This window comes from Stegodyphus dumicola, chromosome 10, assembly GCF_044657685.1.
Source record: "Stegodyphus dumicola isolate Sdum_Otavi_A_Nest chromosome 10, ASM4465768v1".
Lineage (NCBI taxonomy): Eukaryota > Metazoa > Arthropoda > Arachnida > Araneae > Eresidae > Stegodyphus > Stegodyphus dumicola.
The window spans coordinates 129087972-129103685 of record NC_140777.1 but is presented as its reverse complement, the minus strand read 5'-3'; the positions used below and the strand labels follow the sequence as shown (position 1 = coordinate 129103685).

General features: G+C 32.8%; 1 protein-coding gene across 2 annotated transcripts in view; it reads right to left on the bottom strand.

Moving 5' to 3' along the window:
* The window catches only part of LOC118195624 (F-box only protein 32), a 165634-nt gene that overhangs the window by 6146 nt on the left and 143774 nt on the right, over positions 1 to 15714 (bottom strand). For both annotated transcript variants that reach the window (XM_085825529.1, XM_085825530.1), the window contains exons 5-8: positions 10151 to 10244; positions 9869 to 10044; positions 6570 to 6838; positions 5844 to 5916 (exon numbers count right to left, since the gene is read on the bottom strand). In XM_085825529.1, coding sequence (XP_085681655.1) covers positions 5844 to 5916; positions 6570 to 6838; positions 9869 to 10044; positions 10151 to 10244 — 612 coding nt within the window. The remainder of the gene's footprint in view (positions 1 to 5843; positions 5917 to 6569; positions 6839 to 9868; positions 10045 to 10150; positions 10245 to 15714) is intronic.

Below are 15714 nucleotides of genomic sequence, written 5' to 3'. Positions count from 1 at the left end.
CGGCAATTATAGGACTTGAACAGCGGAACTTTGTAACTAAACAAGAAATTATGTCTGTTTAATAGAATTAAAGAGAAGTATTAAAGAGAAGTAAAGTATTATCACATGAAACGATGCAACTTACACTGAAAGAAATGTTTAATAAAGTAAACAAATAAATATTAAGCTTTTTCTTTTTGTAACTTTCGATACCCTTTAGATCATAATTGTTCTTTATTTCATAAATTACGGTTTCATATTTTTAATTTTGTAATTTCTGCATGCCATCTTACCAGATTTTAACTGATGATCTATAATCCGGAAAAATCGATAATCCGGAATCGCTGAAGTCCCGACGAGTCCGGATTAACGACTTTTGACTGTATCACAAATAACTAACTCCCATATATGCAGGCACTAAAGAAAAAATTGACAAGGAAATTGGAGATACAACAGTCAGAAAGAATAAAGATAGGACTTAAAACACTCAGTTTTAAGGAAAACAAATTCTATGACCTACTATTCTTACTTTATACCAAGAAGAAATTACATACGAGAGCCAGATGGCTCATAAAAATATGGGGTTTTAACAAAAGTTTCACGTCGCCGCAAATATAATCTGTGCAAACAGTTTGCATTGGCATGCTTAATCATATTTTGTTATACGATTTTTGGCATTTGAAAGAAAGAGATTTACTTTAGAATAATGTGTTGCAAAATTTATAAGCAAATATCATTATCGTTAAGTACAAGGTGTTTGAAATAGAACTACCATAAGAAACATCATTTACTTCGACGTCTTCCACAAAAAGTCAGCTACAGAATGCCACCAAATCATGGATACAGCTTTTAGGTACTTATGTTAAATTATATGACAGTGTGAAGGTTTGGTACAAGGACTATGACTATAATTTAAAAACAAGGACTATGACATTCAGAAGCAGAGCGCTCTGGCCAGCCTACTGATGTTGATATGTCTCCCTGCCGAGAACTTGTGGAAGAAGATCGGTATGCAACCATTCGTGTGCTTGCTAAAGAGTTAGCTGTTAGTGACAGTTGTGCTGTGCATTCCATTAACTTGACATACAAGTTATATCGCTGGGTGCCATATAAGCTGACTTGAGCAGATACGAACAGACTTGTTCAGGACTGCACTAATCTGCTCAAATATCAAAGGAAGGACAAAATTCTGGACCAGATCGTCACTTGTGATGAGAAGTAGATTTACTTTTAAAGCACAGGCTGAAAAAGGAGTTGGTCTGCGACCGGTGAGCCCGCCAGCAGCGTTGCAAAGTGCAATTTGACTAACATAATGATTAAAGTTTGTATCTGGTGGGAACAGATACAAACCATAATCGTTACATTATTATCCACAAAGAGTATCTGAAATAAGGTAAAACCCTCAATAGTAAGCTGGTAACAGTAGATGCTAGTCCGTGTTGAAGCTGCTTTCAAGGAAAAACTTTCGAACTGAGTACATGCACAAAAAGGTAATGTTCCATCAAGATAATACAAGACCACATGTGTCTGCATTCACCGGCTGGACTGTATACGGATTCCAATAAGATTTTTTTTTTGCCACCCACCATATAGCTCCTACGGACTTCTACCTTTTTTTCACACCTGCAGCTACATCTTGCTGGTGCTATCTTCCATTCTGCAATGGACGCCCGAAATGATGTTGATACCTGAAGAATTACATATGCACTAAAAATTATTAATGAATAAGTATTTCTTCCCCTCCAAGGGTTGGAAGTAAAATGTCAGCAAGAGAAATTGTCTGATGTGCACGTTATCCAGTGAAGATAACAAAACAGCAGCAACACTGGAATTGTTCAGTAACAAAAATTAACTACTGCAAAAATGCTGCACTGTAATTACAGGGTGTAGCAAAAAGAACATCCAGTTCTGTGAAGGTAATAAAATCCAAACCCAATAAGATATTGGAATTTTTATATTAATTTTTAAAAGTACACAAAATAATGTCGTAATTTTAATTGATTTAAAAAAAATAAGTGATGGCCTCCATTTTTTATATACTGACTGAGGCTTTGTACAAGACAGTAAGAAGTCTGAAATTCAGATGTCTAATATCTGGAATGAAGTTAGGACCTCCGGACCCCCGACAACCTTTGATATTGTGTCATAATAAACATGTGAAGAATCTAGATTCTTAATTTTCCTTCAACATCAAATAAAATGCTTCCATACTGAATAAACTACCATTTATTAGCATAAATCTGCATGATCAATAACTTGGCTCTCGCCTCTTTGCATCTCGAACCAAAATATTCTACATGGAAACACTGCTGATTTTATATCAACTGAATAATTTATTTTTCTGCCACCGACTGGTCCCATCAGCATTTATCAGTGTTTGCTTTCATCACAGCATGACTATCAATACAGGCAGCTAGAGAATTGACTCCCGCAGTGATGTTTAAATATTTAAAAAAAAATATTAGTTATTGAATACCAAAGAAGTATGGTAACCTTTTATGTTGACATTACTCTTGGCAATATTTACAGAGCTAACTGGACTGCAAAGTGTTGTGAGGAGAAATTTAACAGAAATTTCTTTCCATATGCAAAAATTAGATTACTGATATCCAAAGGCGAAAAGATTACACTGAATGCTGTCTGAATTGAGAATAACTGACTTATTTTTCAGATAAGCCCTGGACTAGCACCAGAGCTGGCGCAGTAGAATTTAAGAATGACAAAATGTTTAGAATTTAGAGAACCACTGAGCAACAAAATTAAGCGATGGCAAAATCTTTAGAATTTACAGAAGGTACTGAGATGCAAAATTTAAGCACAGAAAATGTTTTAGAATTTAGTGAGGCATTTTGCAGCAGAATTCAGGACCCATCGAAACTGCACCTAGCCACAAAGTGTTTAGTGCCTGCCCTGGATAAGCCTTCATTATATGCAGAAATTTATTTATTCAGGGTTAGGTAAGCCTTAACCTTTCAGCATGTGCACATGCACAAAATTTATGACAAATTCAGCTTTTAACGCACATTTTTCGCATATCGAAGCTGACATCTGAAGGTCATTTCTATTCCTCCTTTCTACCCTTCCCCACATGATGGAATGTGCCAAAAGGAAGGCATGACTTTTTTTTTTTTTTTTTTTTTTTTTTTTGATTTTTTAACTGGGCTTTTGTGCTATGTGTCAGCTTTTTCATAAAAGTTACGACACACACGTGGTCGTGTTTTAAAATTCGGAAATTTTTTTTTTTCTAAAATATTTTGTAATTTTGTGTTATTATTTGCCGTGTATTATTTTAATTTGAATACATTTGGCTCTGTAAATTTTATATCGGTTTTCATGCCAAAAAAATATGTGCCACCAGCTGATCTTACTCGGATTCTTCAAGAATTATCTGATGAAGAAAAGGAAGACAAGGAAACCTTTGGATGGGAGAACAATAGCGATTTCCATTCCTTATTTTCTTTTATTTCTATCTTTTAGAAATAAATAAAAACATTAAAGTTAGTTTAAAGTGTGTTTTTGTAACCAGTAAGAAGTAAATTTTCTTGCAGAAAAGTAAGTAATGCTAAACTTACTTTTTTCCCCTACCAAGATGTTTTCCTTTTTTATTGTCTATACTTGTATTTGATGAATATTAAAATTAGCTTCGATTTTAAAATATAATTAATAAATTACAAATTTAAAATTTTCTATAATGAAATACATAATTGCATTTCCCTCTCACTAACACAAGAACTTAAAAATAATTTACTTATATTTGAATGCAATATCATTTGATTTTGCAATAATAAGATTAATATTTTATTATCAATATTCACTCGTTTCTGCTGTTTTTCGTGGCAAAAATGGTAAAATAACGGATATCGAAATAAATACGACGTGCGCATGCTCATATAAAATTGCCAAGCACACATGCTGGAAGGTTAAGCATGTGCAGGAAATCTGTTTAATCTGTGAATCTGTCGCATACTGGTTTGTCGGTATGCGACAGCAGCAAGATAAAATTTAGTGGAGCAACAAGTCTAATCACCAATCTGGGTGTTACATTACCAATAGCATATAATAGACGTCTGCTAAACTTTATGGTGATAGCTACGAATTTGAAGGTTTTCAAATATCACAAGCAAAATGCGAAATTTTCTAATTAATGGAATATGTGAAGCAGTGATAATAAATGATAATATAACAAAAGGTTTTAACTGTGGTGATAAAGTCCCAATCATCAATCAACTAATGATCAAAGGTTCTTGAAAACAAGAAAAAAATTGATAGACAATTTAGTGGGAAATCTTGACACAGCAATTAAAAGACTTGAACAGTGGAACTTTGAAACTGAACAAGAAATTATGTCTATCTACAAAATTTAATAGAAAATATTAGCACAGAAACGAAGCAATTAAACAACTTATATTGAAGGATATGTTTAATAAAGCAAGCTAATAAATATTCAGCTTTTTCTGTTAATTTTTATTCCCTTAAGGTCATAAATTCTTAATTATTTCATATTTTTAATTTTAAAATTTCTATATATCTTCTTATGAGATTTACGATGATTTAATATTTGGAAAAAATCCCAAATCTGGATCTCAGACTTCGTACTATAGTTGTCCAAAATCTGTACTTCGGATGTAATGGTAGCAACTTTCTGTTGAATTGTCTCCTTCAGAGCTTTTAAAGTTGGACACTTAATGGTAAATATTTTTTTGTCGGAAACAGGATCCCATCGATCAAGTGCAAAGTGATTGCAAAAGGCACACTGCACTGCTAATGGGAAATTGCTATTGTGAATAAATTGCTGTACAACAAAAGCACAATGTTCTCGTGACCAAGTAACAGACTACTCTGAAATAGCATATAATTTGCAAGTCAATGACATTCTCTCTACCCTCTCCCAAACCATAGCTATGATTATTCCAATAGAGAGTTTTTTATATCACACCCTGCACACTTCTTGAGCTCAAAAAACTGAAGTTAAGATTTTGATAAGAAAGTATGTGGCTAAAACTCACATGATTGATATTGCAATGTACTAGATTAACACGGTACAGAATTGACACCAGCATAAAACTGACACAGGTTAGTGGGAAATGATTTATATGACCAAAAAATTTGATAATTATGTAATAATAAATAAGGGGATTAAGGAACATTTATCATGTTCACAGAGTTGTCACAGTTATACAAGTGACAATGCAAGGAATCAAACCATGCATAAACTTGACATGGCATAGGATTGATGTTAGAATAAATGAACATTGTATAATATAGCTAAAGATTATAATTAGAATTAACACATAATCAAAAGGGAAACAATATGATTTTAAATTATAATTTTTTAGGTGCCTGCATAGGATGAACATTGGCACTGAGCTGGAACAAGTTTTTTAATTGCCTCATCGATCTTGTGCCAACACAAGCCTCTCAGTTCTATGCAGTGTCAATCCTGTGCTGCATTCCCGAGTACACAAAGGCTCTATATCACGAATTAGCAATCTCGACAAGAATGACGGTTTGGAGTTATAAAGAAAACATACACAAGAAGAAACAGATCATGGGAAAATTCCCAAATTAACTATATAAATAAGACCTGTATAAGTAGTTTTATTTGTAAATTAACAACCAATCTGGCCACTGTAAAGTTTAAAATAAATAAATAAAACTTCTACTAGAGGCACCTTCTAGGAACAAATATAACTCACAATTATATTATACATATATATAAAAACAATTACAGATAATATGTCTCGGAAAAAATGTTTGAATGATTTCATAAAGAACAACTCTACTCGCGATTAAAAAAAAAAAAAAGAATACAAAGACAATGTTTAAACAAACAGCATTAAAAGTATTTCACAAAATTTACTTACCTTCCAAAATAAGCACCGGCAATGACGACACAAAAATAAGCTCTCAGCATATTCCTCCTTCAAACCATATTTTCTGTTAAATTACAAAAATTCTTAAGTATTTAAAATTAATTCAGTAATAAACTGATTTACAAGTGTTTTATAAACACATATTTGGATTAAATATTTCTACGGAATACTTTGTAATTCTGAACTTTATTTGGATTAATAACGAACAAAAACCTCAAATTAATGAATTTAGACAGAACTATGTAGTTATTTTCCTTTGTGGATATGTTTATAATTTCACCCTCCATCTAATTAAGGGAAAATGTAAGGAAAATGTTTAAAAATCTGAATTTAAAAATTATATGATATTTATTCACAAGCAACAGACGAACACAGTTAATTTGATACCCAAAATTTGTTGAGCATGAGATTTTTAGAAACAGTATCCTTGGTTGCATTTGAACAACAGACATATTTCTAACTGAGAAATAAAAAAAATACAAATACTACAAAATAATAGGCCAACAGAACATATACAAATACAATAATACCCACAAAGAATAGGTGCATAAAATTACAGCAGACTAGTACAAACAAAGTAAATAAAAATGAATCCAAAATTAATAAACAATAAATTAAAATACACAATTATATAAAAATTACAAAACCACACTAGTTCAAATTTTAAAGTAAACTTTTCATCTTAACATATCTTAAAAAATAAATTTAAAAACTTACCTGCGAAGCTGGTGAAAGACAACCTGCCAATCTATTTTTGTGTTCACAGGCTTAAGCTTTTCATTTTCTAAGAAAAGCCTTATTTGTTCCCTTGAGAAATGAAATTTACACAGTTCTTTCCATATGTGCTGCTCATCAATAAGAAATTTCATATCATCACAAGCCTGAGCAGAGTTCATCAGATCTTTGTAGTCACTTAATCTAAGTAAAATTTCTCGCAAAATAGCTGCCGGCATGTCTGATAATCTGTATGAACCATCTTCAATAGGCTATAAAACAAATTTTATCTATATAAATTTGATATATACATCCACTTTATTAAATTTATATTAAGAGTTTTTACATTAATGGTACAGCTTATATAGCATATCATAATACAATAAAACAAAAAACTATAGCATATTATAATACAATAAAACAAAAAAGTATAGAATATCATAATACAATAAAACAAAAAAGTAATTTGGCACAAAAAATTTTAAACCTAAAAAAAATACATAACACATAAAACTAAACTCAGTGGCGCAACAGCCCTAATGGGCCATGGCCTGCAGTGCCACGAAATCTGCTTTCTTGACCTTGGGCCTGGAGTGCATCAGCATATATGCCATGGGGAAGTGGTCAGCTTGTCGCAAGACCCAGGTGTTTAGTGCCCAAGTGAACTTGGTACTCATTTATCAACCCAATCAAGAGATGAAAGGCTGAGTCAACCTTGATCAGCCTGGGGATCGAAACCTGGACCTGTGGTGCAGCTGCGCGATGCGCTAGCCACTATATAATGCATTAAACAATATAAAAACAAGACACAAACAATAAATAGTATAAGTCTCTTTGGCATATGACTGAAGCTGTTAAATTTTAAAGATTTTATGAGAGAAAAGAATTTATATTGTTTCTAGCAGTTGATTTGCTGACAAAAATAACATTATCATTCTTAATTTTGAGCATTCATTTAAAAACTGAGCAAAGTAATCTGAGCATTTCCAAGATTTTGCAAATGCCGCAAACTCTGGTTAGTTACATAATAAAATAAGAAGGTATTAATTGTCACAAAAATAACTGGGGTCGTTATTTCAAAGAAAATAAACACTGAGGATAAGAAAAATGAATATCTTACCATTATTTCAATTTATCAACTACATCTGTCATTAAATCTTTAGAAGACACAGCAGCTCATTCAATCAGATGTGCAAAGTTAGCTAAGATTTCAGGCTACACTGGTCATGATCAAAACTGTCATAAAAATTTTAATAATTTCTGCTAATGACACCTGAAATTTCAAATCCCATTAACCTTGAAATAATTTGAGATTCATAAACTCAAATCCTTGCACTTCTTTTATAATTCTAACCTTAAAAAGTGTTAGTCAAAAATAGATGTTTTAACTCAAAAAACTTTATTGACATCCAGCGGAAGAATTCATAAAAAAGAATGCAATTGTTCCAACTTCAGTAGTCCCAGATCCTTAAGTTGGATGTTAGTACGCTCTCTTAATTTTCTGGAAAGAATCAACCTGGTTTTGTGCTTAAGTTAAATTTTAAAATAATCTTATTCCATAAAATTAGGCAACCTTGTGCTTAGCACAGATTTTAGTCACGTTTGTGTTTGGCCAAGTTTGTTGCTCTGCCTAATTTTATGTCGGATGTTTTTCTTCTCTCTTAGCCCTCTCTCCTTCACATTTGATTTGATTTAGAAAGATTCTCGGGGGGGGGGGGGGGGGGTAAAGAACTATTAACTTTTTTTTTTTTTTTTTTTTTTTTGCCAAAATATACTAAAAAGAATAAAGTTCAAGTTTCAAGAGCTCTAATTGTATGCTTTCTTTATTAAATTTCATTTACAACTTTTTAATAAAGTACATTTTTAAAAATTGTATTCTTAAATTTGTTTTTCATTAAATGCAGTTTGCTTTAATGAAAAACTTAATATTAAGTTTATCATTATTGTTTTTACAACATGAAGGATCTGACAAATTAAAAAAATTGAGAATCTTAAAGGATTCAGACTGAACAAAATTTAGGATAATTTATTTTCAGTAAAAGTACACATGCAAAACCTATTAAACCAGTTTTTTTAACTGCTTTACCAGTGAATGATGCTATTTTTATGATACTAGTCATATTCCACTATCTAAATATCACTAAATCTGACAAATAATACTATCTACATTTTCTACAAGCACATTCTTAAAATCAATGACAGTTATTTTTGTATACAGAATGTTTGAAATTAATAATGTACAAATTTTGAAATAGCTGGTATTTATTACTCCAGAATATACAGCAGTGGTCTCAAACCATGAAGCAGATTTATGCAGCACACAAATGCATTTTATTTATGCATTTACAGCAAATATGGTATTTCAGAGATTTTAATTATATGAAGTCTTAGTTTATATTACTTTCATTACTATTAAAAACGAATGCGAATAACACATCAGAAAATATATAAATGTACCAAATCAATTTACAGTGTGATGTAAATCTTATTCAGAGATTTGAAAATATAGATTTGATTAACTTACATTTATGCTTGACCAAAAAAAGTTCGTTGTACTTAGAATAAGCACTTTGTTTCGGGAATACATTTATAAGTGCACAGCTTCTTCTCACAGTACAAACTTAATTACAAATGTACCCGAGTGGCCAATGAACATGTATAATCTGATGAAATAATTTTCAGTAATTTTTCTTTAGTGCACTGTTATTATGAAAGCAAATTTTGTATTTACATAAAAACTTTATAATTATTTACAGCCAAAACAGCGATTTTCGGAAGGTAAATTTTCTCGCACATGAAACCTAAAGAAAAGTATATTTTGGCATTTTCAATTATTAGTAGTTCTAATTTTTAAAAGGCATTCACCATACCAATTGCCTAGGACACTGAAAATCTTAGAACTGAGCCTATTTCTAAATATTTGCTAAACATAACATATTGAGTGACCTGTATCCTAAAAGATACAGTTTCAATTTGCTTTGAAAAATACAGAATTTGCTTTAAATGATTTCTAATAACAATAGTCTTTCAGCTAACTATCTTTACAGACTGATTACATAACAAATGTATGTAAATTTATAGTTAGTAAATATAATAAATTCATTTGATTGTTCTCATTTAGATACTATATGCATGTTTGAAAATAATTTAATCATTAAAAAATATTATCCATCATACTTCACTATATAAATTTATCAAAGTAATATTTTGGCTGATTTTTTGACAGCTCAAAATATCTGCCCACTGTAATATATACAAACTATATTACACACAAAGAAAAAAAAAGTATTATATTACAGTACCTCTTTAATTTGTATATCACTTGCAAACTGACATATTCTGTCAATTGTCTTTAAATGCTGCTCCCACAGAAGTGTGCTCCCTAAAGGCCGACCCCAGCAATAATATTTTCTTATTATTCGCCGTAAGTCATTTAATAGCATGTGCAGTATATGTAGATTCTGCTGGTTACTGGCAACTGATAAAGAAATGCTTAATCAGTATGAAAGGAAAGAAGATTGCATAACACAATAATTTAAATATAATGTTTAATATGATGTGAAAAATATTTGCTAACTCTATACCTTGTCTTGCTACTTCTTCTAACACAGCAAATAGCACTTGAGTTGCACGTCCGCTTAAAGTAGTCAGATTTTGAGTGATCAATAAATGTAAAAGCTGTAAAGAAATGCATATATACCTCAGAAATTTATTAACAATAAATAAATAAAAATATTCTAATGCAGTATTCATTCAAATTTAAAAGTTCAAAGAGAATTCTTTTACCACACAATTAGAAATCAAATAATACTAGAATGACAATTATCATATGAATGGGGATTGAAAGAAAACTAATCATATAATGATCATTTAAAACTTTATGACCATCCTTTTAATAATAATACGTTGTGTAAACTTTGCATGCAAAACAGCAATAACCCATCATGGCATAATTTCTGTAAGTCTTTGGTAAGTATCCAGAGGAAGATTCTACCAGATTCACAAGCAGAGATCATACAATTCCTGTATATTACAAGGAGTTGATTGGTGATTTCTGAACGGTCCTCCGTAACATCCCAAATGCACTTAACGGGATTAATATCCAGTAAATTTGGAAGTCAGAACATCAACTAAAATTCCTCAACACACTTCTTAGACTTTGGTAGAATAATTTTAACTTGTGATCAACAGCACTAACCTGCTGGAAGAATCCATTTTGGATGTGAGAAAACATATGAAAGATATAACTAGCCAGTATTGATATTTACATTGTTGCCAGCTGTCAAAATGTGATCTATAACAATAACTAGTCCCTGGGAGGACACAAGAACATCTTTCAAAGCACCTTCAGCACTGGCTTGCTTAGATTCCGTTATACATATATCTATAACCAGTTCATCTGGTACTCTAACACAATCACTGATGAGACTCATCCAATTAGGCATAAACTTAAATGATGGCGAGTCAACTCAAATACACAGGAGAAACACCTGCACTGGAATTTCACATTCAACGGAGGCTGATGAACTGTATGCTCAAATATACATTTTTATTTTGATCTGCAATGTATTTAGCTGACAGCCGAGCCAGCAGCAACTACCTGTTTGCCTTCATCAAGCAGAATGGTTTCCTATATTCACATTCATTGATCAGGTGCAACATCTGATGCCCTCACAACTACCATTAGTTTTAGTATCCTTCTTCCATTCTTTCTAGGTGGTAAAAATGACAGCTTATAAATACTTGACAATCAGCGCTATTTGTAGATACTCATTTCTATCTTTTAGGCCATCACATAGTGGCCTTTATTAAAGGTTCTTAAATCAGGAGCACAAAGTTGACAAATGATGCCTCAATATCCTCAGCAATCTTTAAATAATATTACCTCCTTGCCTTATGTTATCTGTATTATTCTGTTGAGTGCATTCTCATAGTGTAGTGGTGGTCATAATATTTTTGACTGATCAAAGCACTGAAAGCCTTTATTAAAGCAAGTTAAATCACTGCCCTTTATATAAAAAAAAAAGGATTAAATATGAAGTAAAAAATGCTTTGGAGAGCTGCAATGAATATCACAACACTGGTTTTTTGTTCCGATGTTATCCTTATGTATTGTTATTGCTGTTTATGTATACAGGGTATTCCAGAACAGCAGTTACAAACTTTCAGGAAAGACAGAGTACATCTAGACATTGGAAAATCACATAGCAATGTATGGTAGGTGTAGAAACTGTATTGCACCAGATGGCGTTGTGTGCACTTGAATTCTTCGGACAAGTGCAGAACCTTGATGATTGCGAAAGATGTAACACCATCACGAAACATTAACCAAAGTTTATATGTGCTTCTCTTTGTTGTAAATGTATTCAATTGTGTCGTCAATAAAATATAGAGAAAATGATAAAAGTCGAGAATGCATCTGACAGGTAAGTGAGATTTCTTTATATATTGATTTGAATTGAGTTTTAGCGACAAAGAATGTATATGCGTATTTACAGTAGGAAACACTTTCCTATTGCAATAGTAATGAAAGAAAGGATATGAATAGGGTGAGAAAATATGTTGGGACGGCTTTGGTTGGTGTACAGGGTAGATGGCACTACATACACCAAAACATCAAATGCCATAGTATGTGTGTGATAGTTGCAGCTGCACTCACTGGAAAGTTTCATTTCCCCTGCTGACATAGTGGAAGTAAGTTGGTACATTACACAAAGGCAGAGCTCGCTGATATGCATCTGGCCACTGATTGTAATGGGTAAGGCACGTAGCCATTGTGCACCCAACATTACCCCATGAAGCAAACTCCCAGCCACACCTTTATTTCATACACAGAGGAAGTTGTCAGAAAGGGGATCCTTCAGCAAGGAGACATAACTAAATGAACAGAAAGTAACAATGCTAGCAGCAAGGAGACTGTGGGGGAAGATGGTACAGAATAATCCTGGTGCCAGTACGTGGGCTATCACGAGTCACGTTGGGGATTTCCCACAATAGCATGTGGCATATTGTGCATGACAACTCTATGCACCCGTATCACACCCAGTGCATGCAGTTACTGGACGAAGATGATTTTGCTCCATGACCTGGCCTTTGCACAGTGGTATTTATAGATGTGCACAACAGATTCCTCATTTTCCAGCCAACATTTTTTTCACCAATGAGACCTTCATGCAAGAGCCTGTGCAGCCAAGAGATGGTTTTTAGTTAATGTATGGGTTGGCATGTACTTGTGGCTACAATCTATGGATCAGGTGCAACCTATCTCCTCTTTCTTCAGCAAATCCTGCAACAGATACTGGATGGTGCACACATACACACTGTGGTGTGTTCTGCCACATGGTGTTTCAGCATGGTGGGGTCCCTCTTACATTACAGCCTTGATGTGCATATCCATCTGAATGGAACATATCCTCAATAGTGAATCAGAGAGGCAGAGGTTGTCCGGGGCAATGGCCAGCAAGATTACTAGACCTCGCATATGCATTGAGTACTTCTCTGTGGGTATGTCAAGATACTGAAATACGAAACCCCTGTTAACAGTGCTGAGGAACTTGTTGCACGCATCATGGTACCTTCTGGGCAAGCCTGGGACATAACTGGTATTTTCCAGAATATTAGATCTTCCACACGCCAGAGATGCAAGGCTTCCATCACAGTTCATGGTCATAATTTCGAACACCTTCTTTGATGACGATTCTTATCTGTTTCAGTTCTTATTTCTTGGTTCCTGCTAAGAATAATACACATGTTTTCTCTCCCTGTTCATGTCTCTCCTTTCTTGTGTTTTATGTTGTCAAGACGCGGCAGAAAAGTGTTTTTGATCATGCATTGCTATGCGATTTTCCATCATTTAGGTGCACTCTATCTCTCCTGAAAGTTTGTAACTGCTGTGCTGAAAGACCCTGCATAAGTATGTAATAAACAAATTTAGCAACACTGATGGCGTAGAATATTGATCCACATTGAAAAGCAAACTTAGAAGCTATAAAAGATTAAATATTCATCTTTATTTCAACTGAAATCTGCGGTCACAATACACTTGGCACTCTAATCATGCCTATTCAAGAACATTTATACTTTTTATGCTGCTGCAATAGAAAGAGAGCAGTGAGTCAGTGTCTTAGTGGAAACAGAGGTATAAGAAAAAGTGCATTGTTATTCCAGTATGGCAGCTTATTAAGAGAAAGTTTCAGTTTCAGTTCCAAATCAGCTACGTCATCAGCGTTATGAAAGCTTTATGGTAAGGACTGATCCAGAAATGACATAGTCCATAAAAAAAGTTTTACTATTTTTACAGGAAATACCCTTATTAAAAAAAGGAATTAAGTGGCTATTGCTAATTTAAATTACAATTTTATTTACACATTTTTTTTATCTTACACATACACACATATCAGATATGACTAAACTGCGGCTCGCGACTACTTGCGATGCTTTTCCATCCGAAATGCGACTTGTTTTGAATAAATATAGTTTATTTTATTAATACAAATGAAATCTGAACTAGGAATCATGCAGGCCACATTTCTTTGTTAATCGCTAATTTAATTTCTGATATTATGTATGTCAAAATTTGATAGATTTCAAACTGTTCACTGCTGGCTTATCGTCAGAACAACAAATACGTAAAATTTGAAATAATTCAATTTCTGGTAATTACTCTTCCAGTTATGTTACTTTTGAACAGGTAATGGTCACCGGAATATACTAATACGAAGTTAATCCAAAATGCAATGCTAATATGTTTTTTTTTTTATTATTCTCCCTAATATTTTTTTCCTCAAGTTAATTTTACTTCAGGTAGTATCTGCTTACATTCCATTGTTCACAACAATTGTGATCCACTTAGAAGATTTGCTATTCGTTGTGGGGTACTACTTTTATTCAGTTCTTGAATAGCGTGAGTAACTGCTGAAGAAACGCAGTGGCTAATTGCACCGACAGTGCGAATAGCTAACAGGCTATTCACACCACCTACGTTCGCGCATGCGCACAAGCAGCCCAGGTACCAGCATTTTACGCCGATTTCCATAAGGCAGGCGGTAGTGAGAGCGAAAGTTGTTAACCCTAACTCAGCAATAGGAAAGGGTTGTTAATAGTTCACCAGCAAGAGAATAATTTGCAAGTAATAATTATCAGTTACAAAGGCGAAGTCAATCTATATACATGATAATGTTCAGGAAATGATGAGATAAAATAGGGATTTAATGACGGTTCTAATTGCAAGGGAGGATGAGTAATTAGTTAAAAAATCTTTGGTGTATTGACAAAAAGGCTACAGAAATTACTTAAATTCTTTTATTTAACAGAGGAATTTTTATGCAAACTTAAACCCTATTCTTATAGCATAGGACTGTCAGAATTTATTATTCAATAAGAAAACTTACTGAAAATGATAATATTCTTATATATTCATCACTTTTTCAGTATCCACACAGATTTATAAGTTCAAATGCCATATTTCAAAATCAAAGTTATTTATGAAATAAAACCTTACAAAACCTGATAAATCATTTGTGTGTGCAAATTTTTAAATCTAAATCTCTTACATTAAATTATTTCTGTCTTTTAAATTACATCCCATTATTTATTTCAATTTAATTGATTAATGTGTTTGTACTAATATTTCAAAGTTCTTTGAAGCACTTTTTGTGTCCTGAAAATGCCAAGTATTTCCATAAAAAAAAATACGCAGGCATACAGAATAATTCATTTAATAGTTCATATAACTGCTATTAACTTATTTCATGTCTAAATTTTCTACACAGAAATCCGCTGTCTAATTTTTAGTATCTTTTATCGGACGAAATTTTCAAAGAGAAATGAATTAAAGGTTTGATTGAGCAAAACACATCTTTAAAGTTAAATGTATTCTAAGTACCAAAAATTTCAACACGATTTTGCCCTCACCCTTCAAACCAGTCATTTAAACCGTTCAAGAAAAGGATAAACATTGCGAACATAAAAATCTGCCCTTTTTTATATATACTTTAATAAAAGGAAATGTGCTCCTTCTTTTTATAAATAAAGGAACCCATTTTCCTTTGTAAACTTTTGAAAGTCGCCAATGCTTAAAAAATGATAAACTACGCCAAGATAGAAACCCGCCTTTGACAACTCTATGCGCATGCGTGGTTAATGTTGG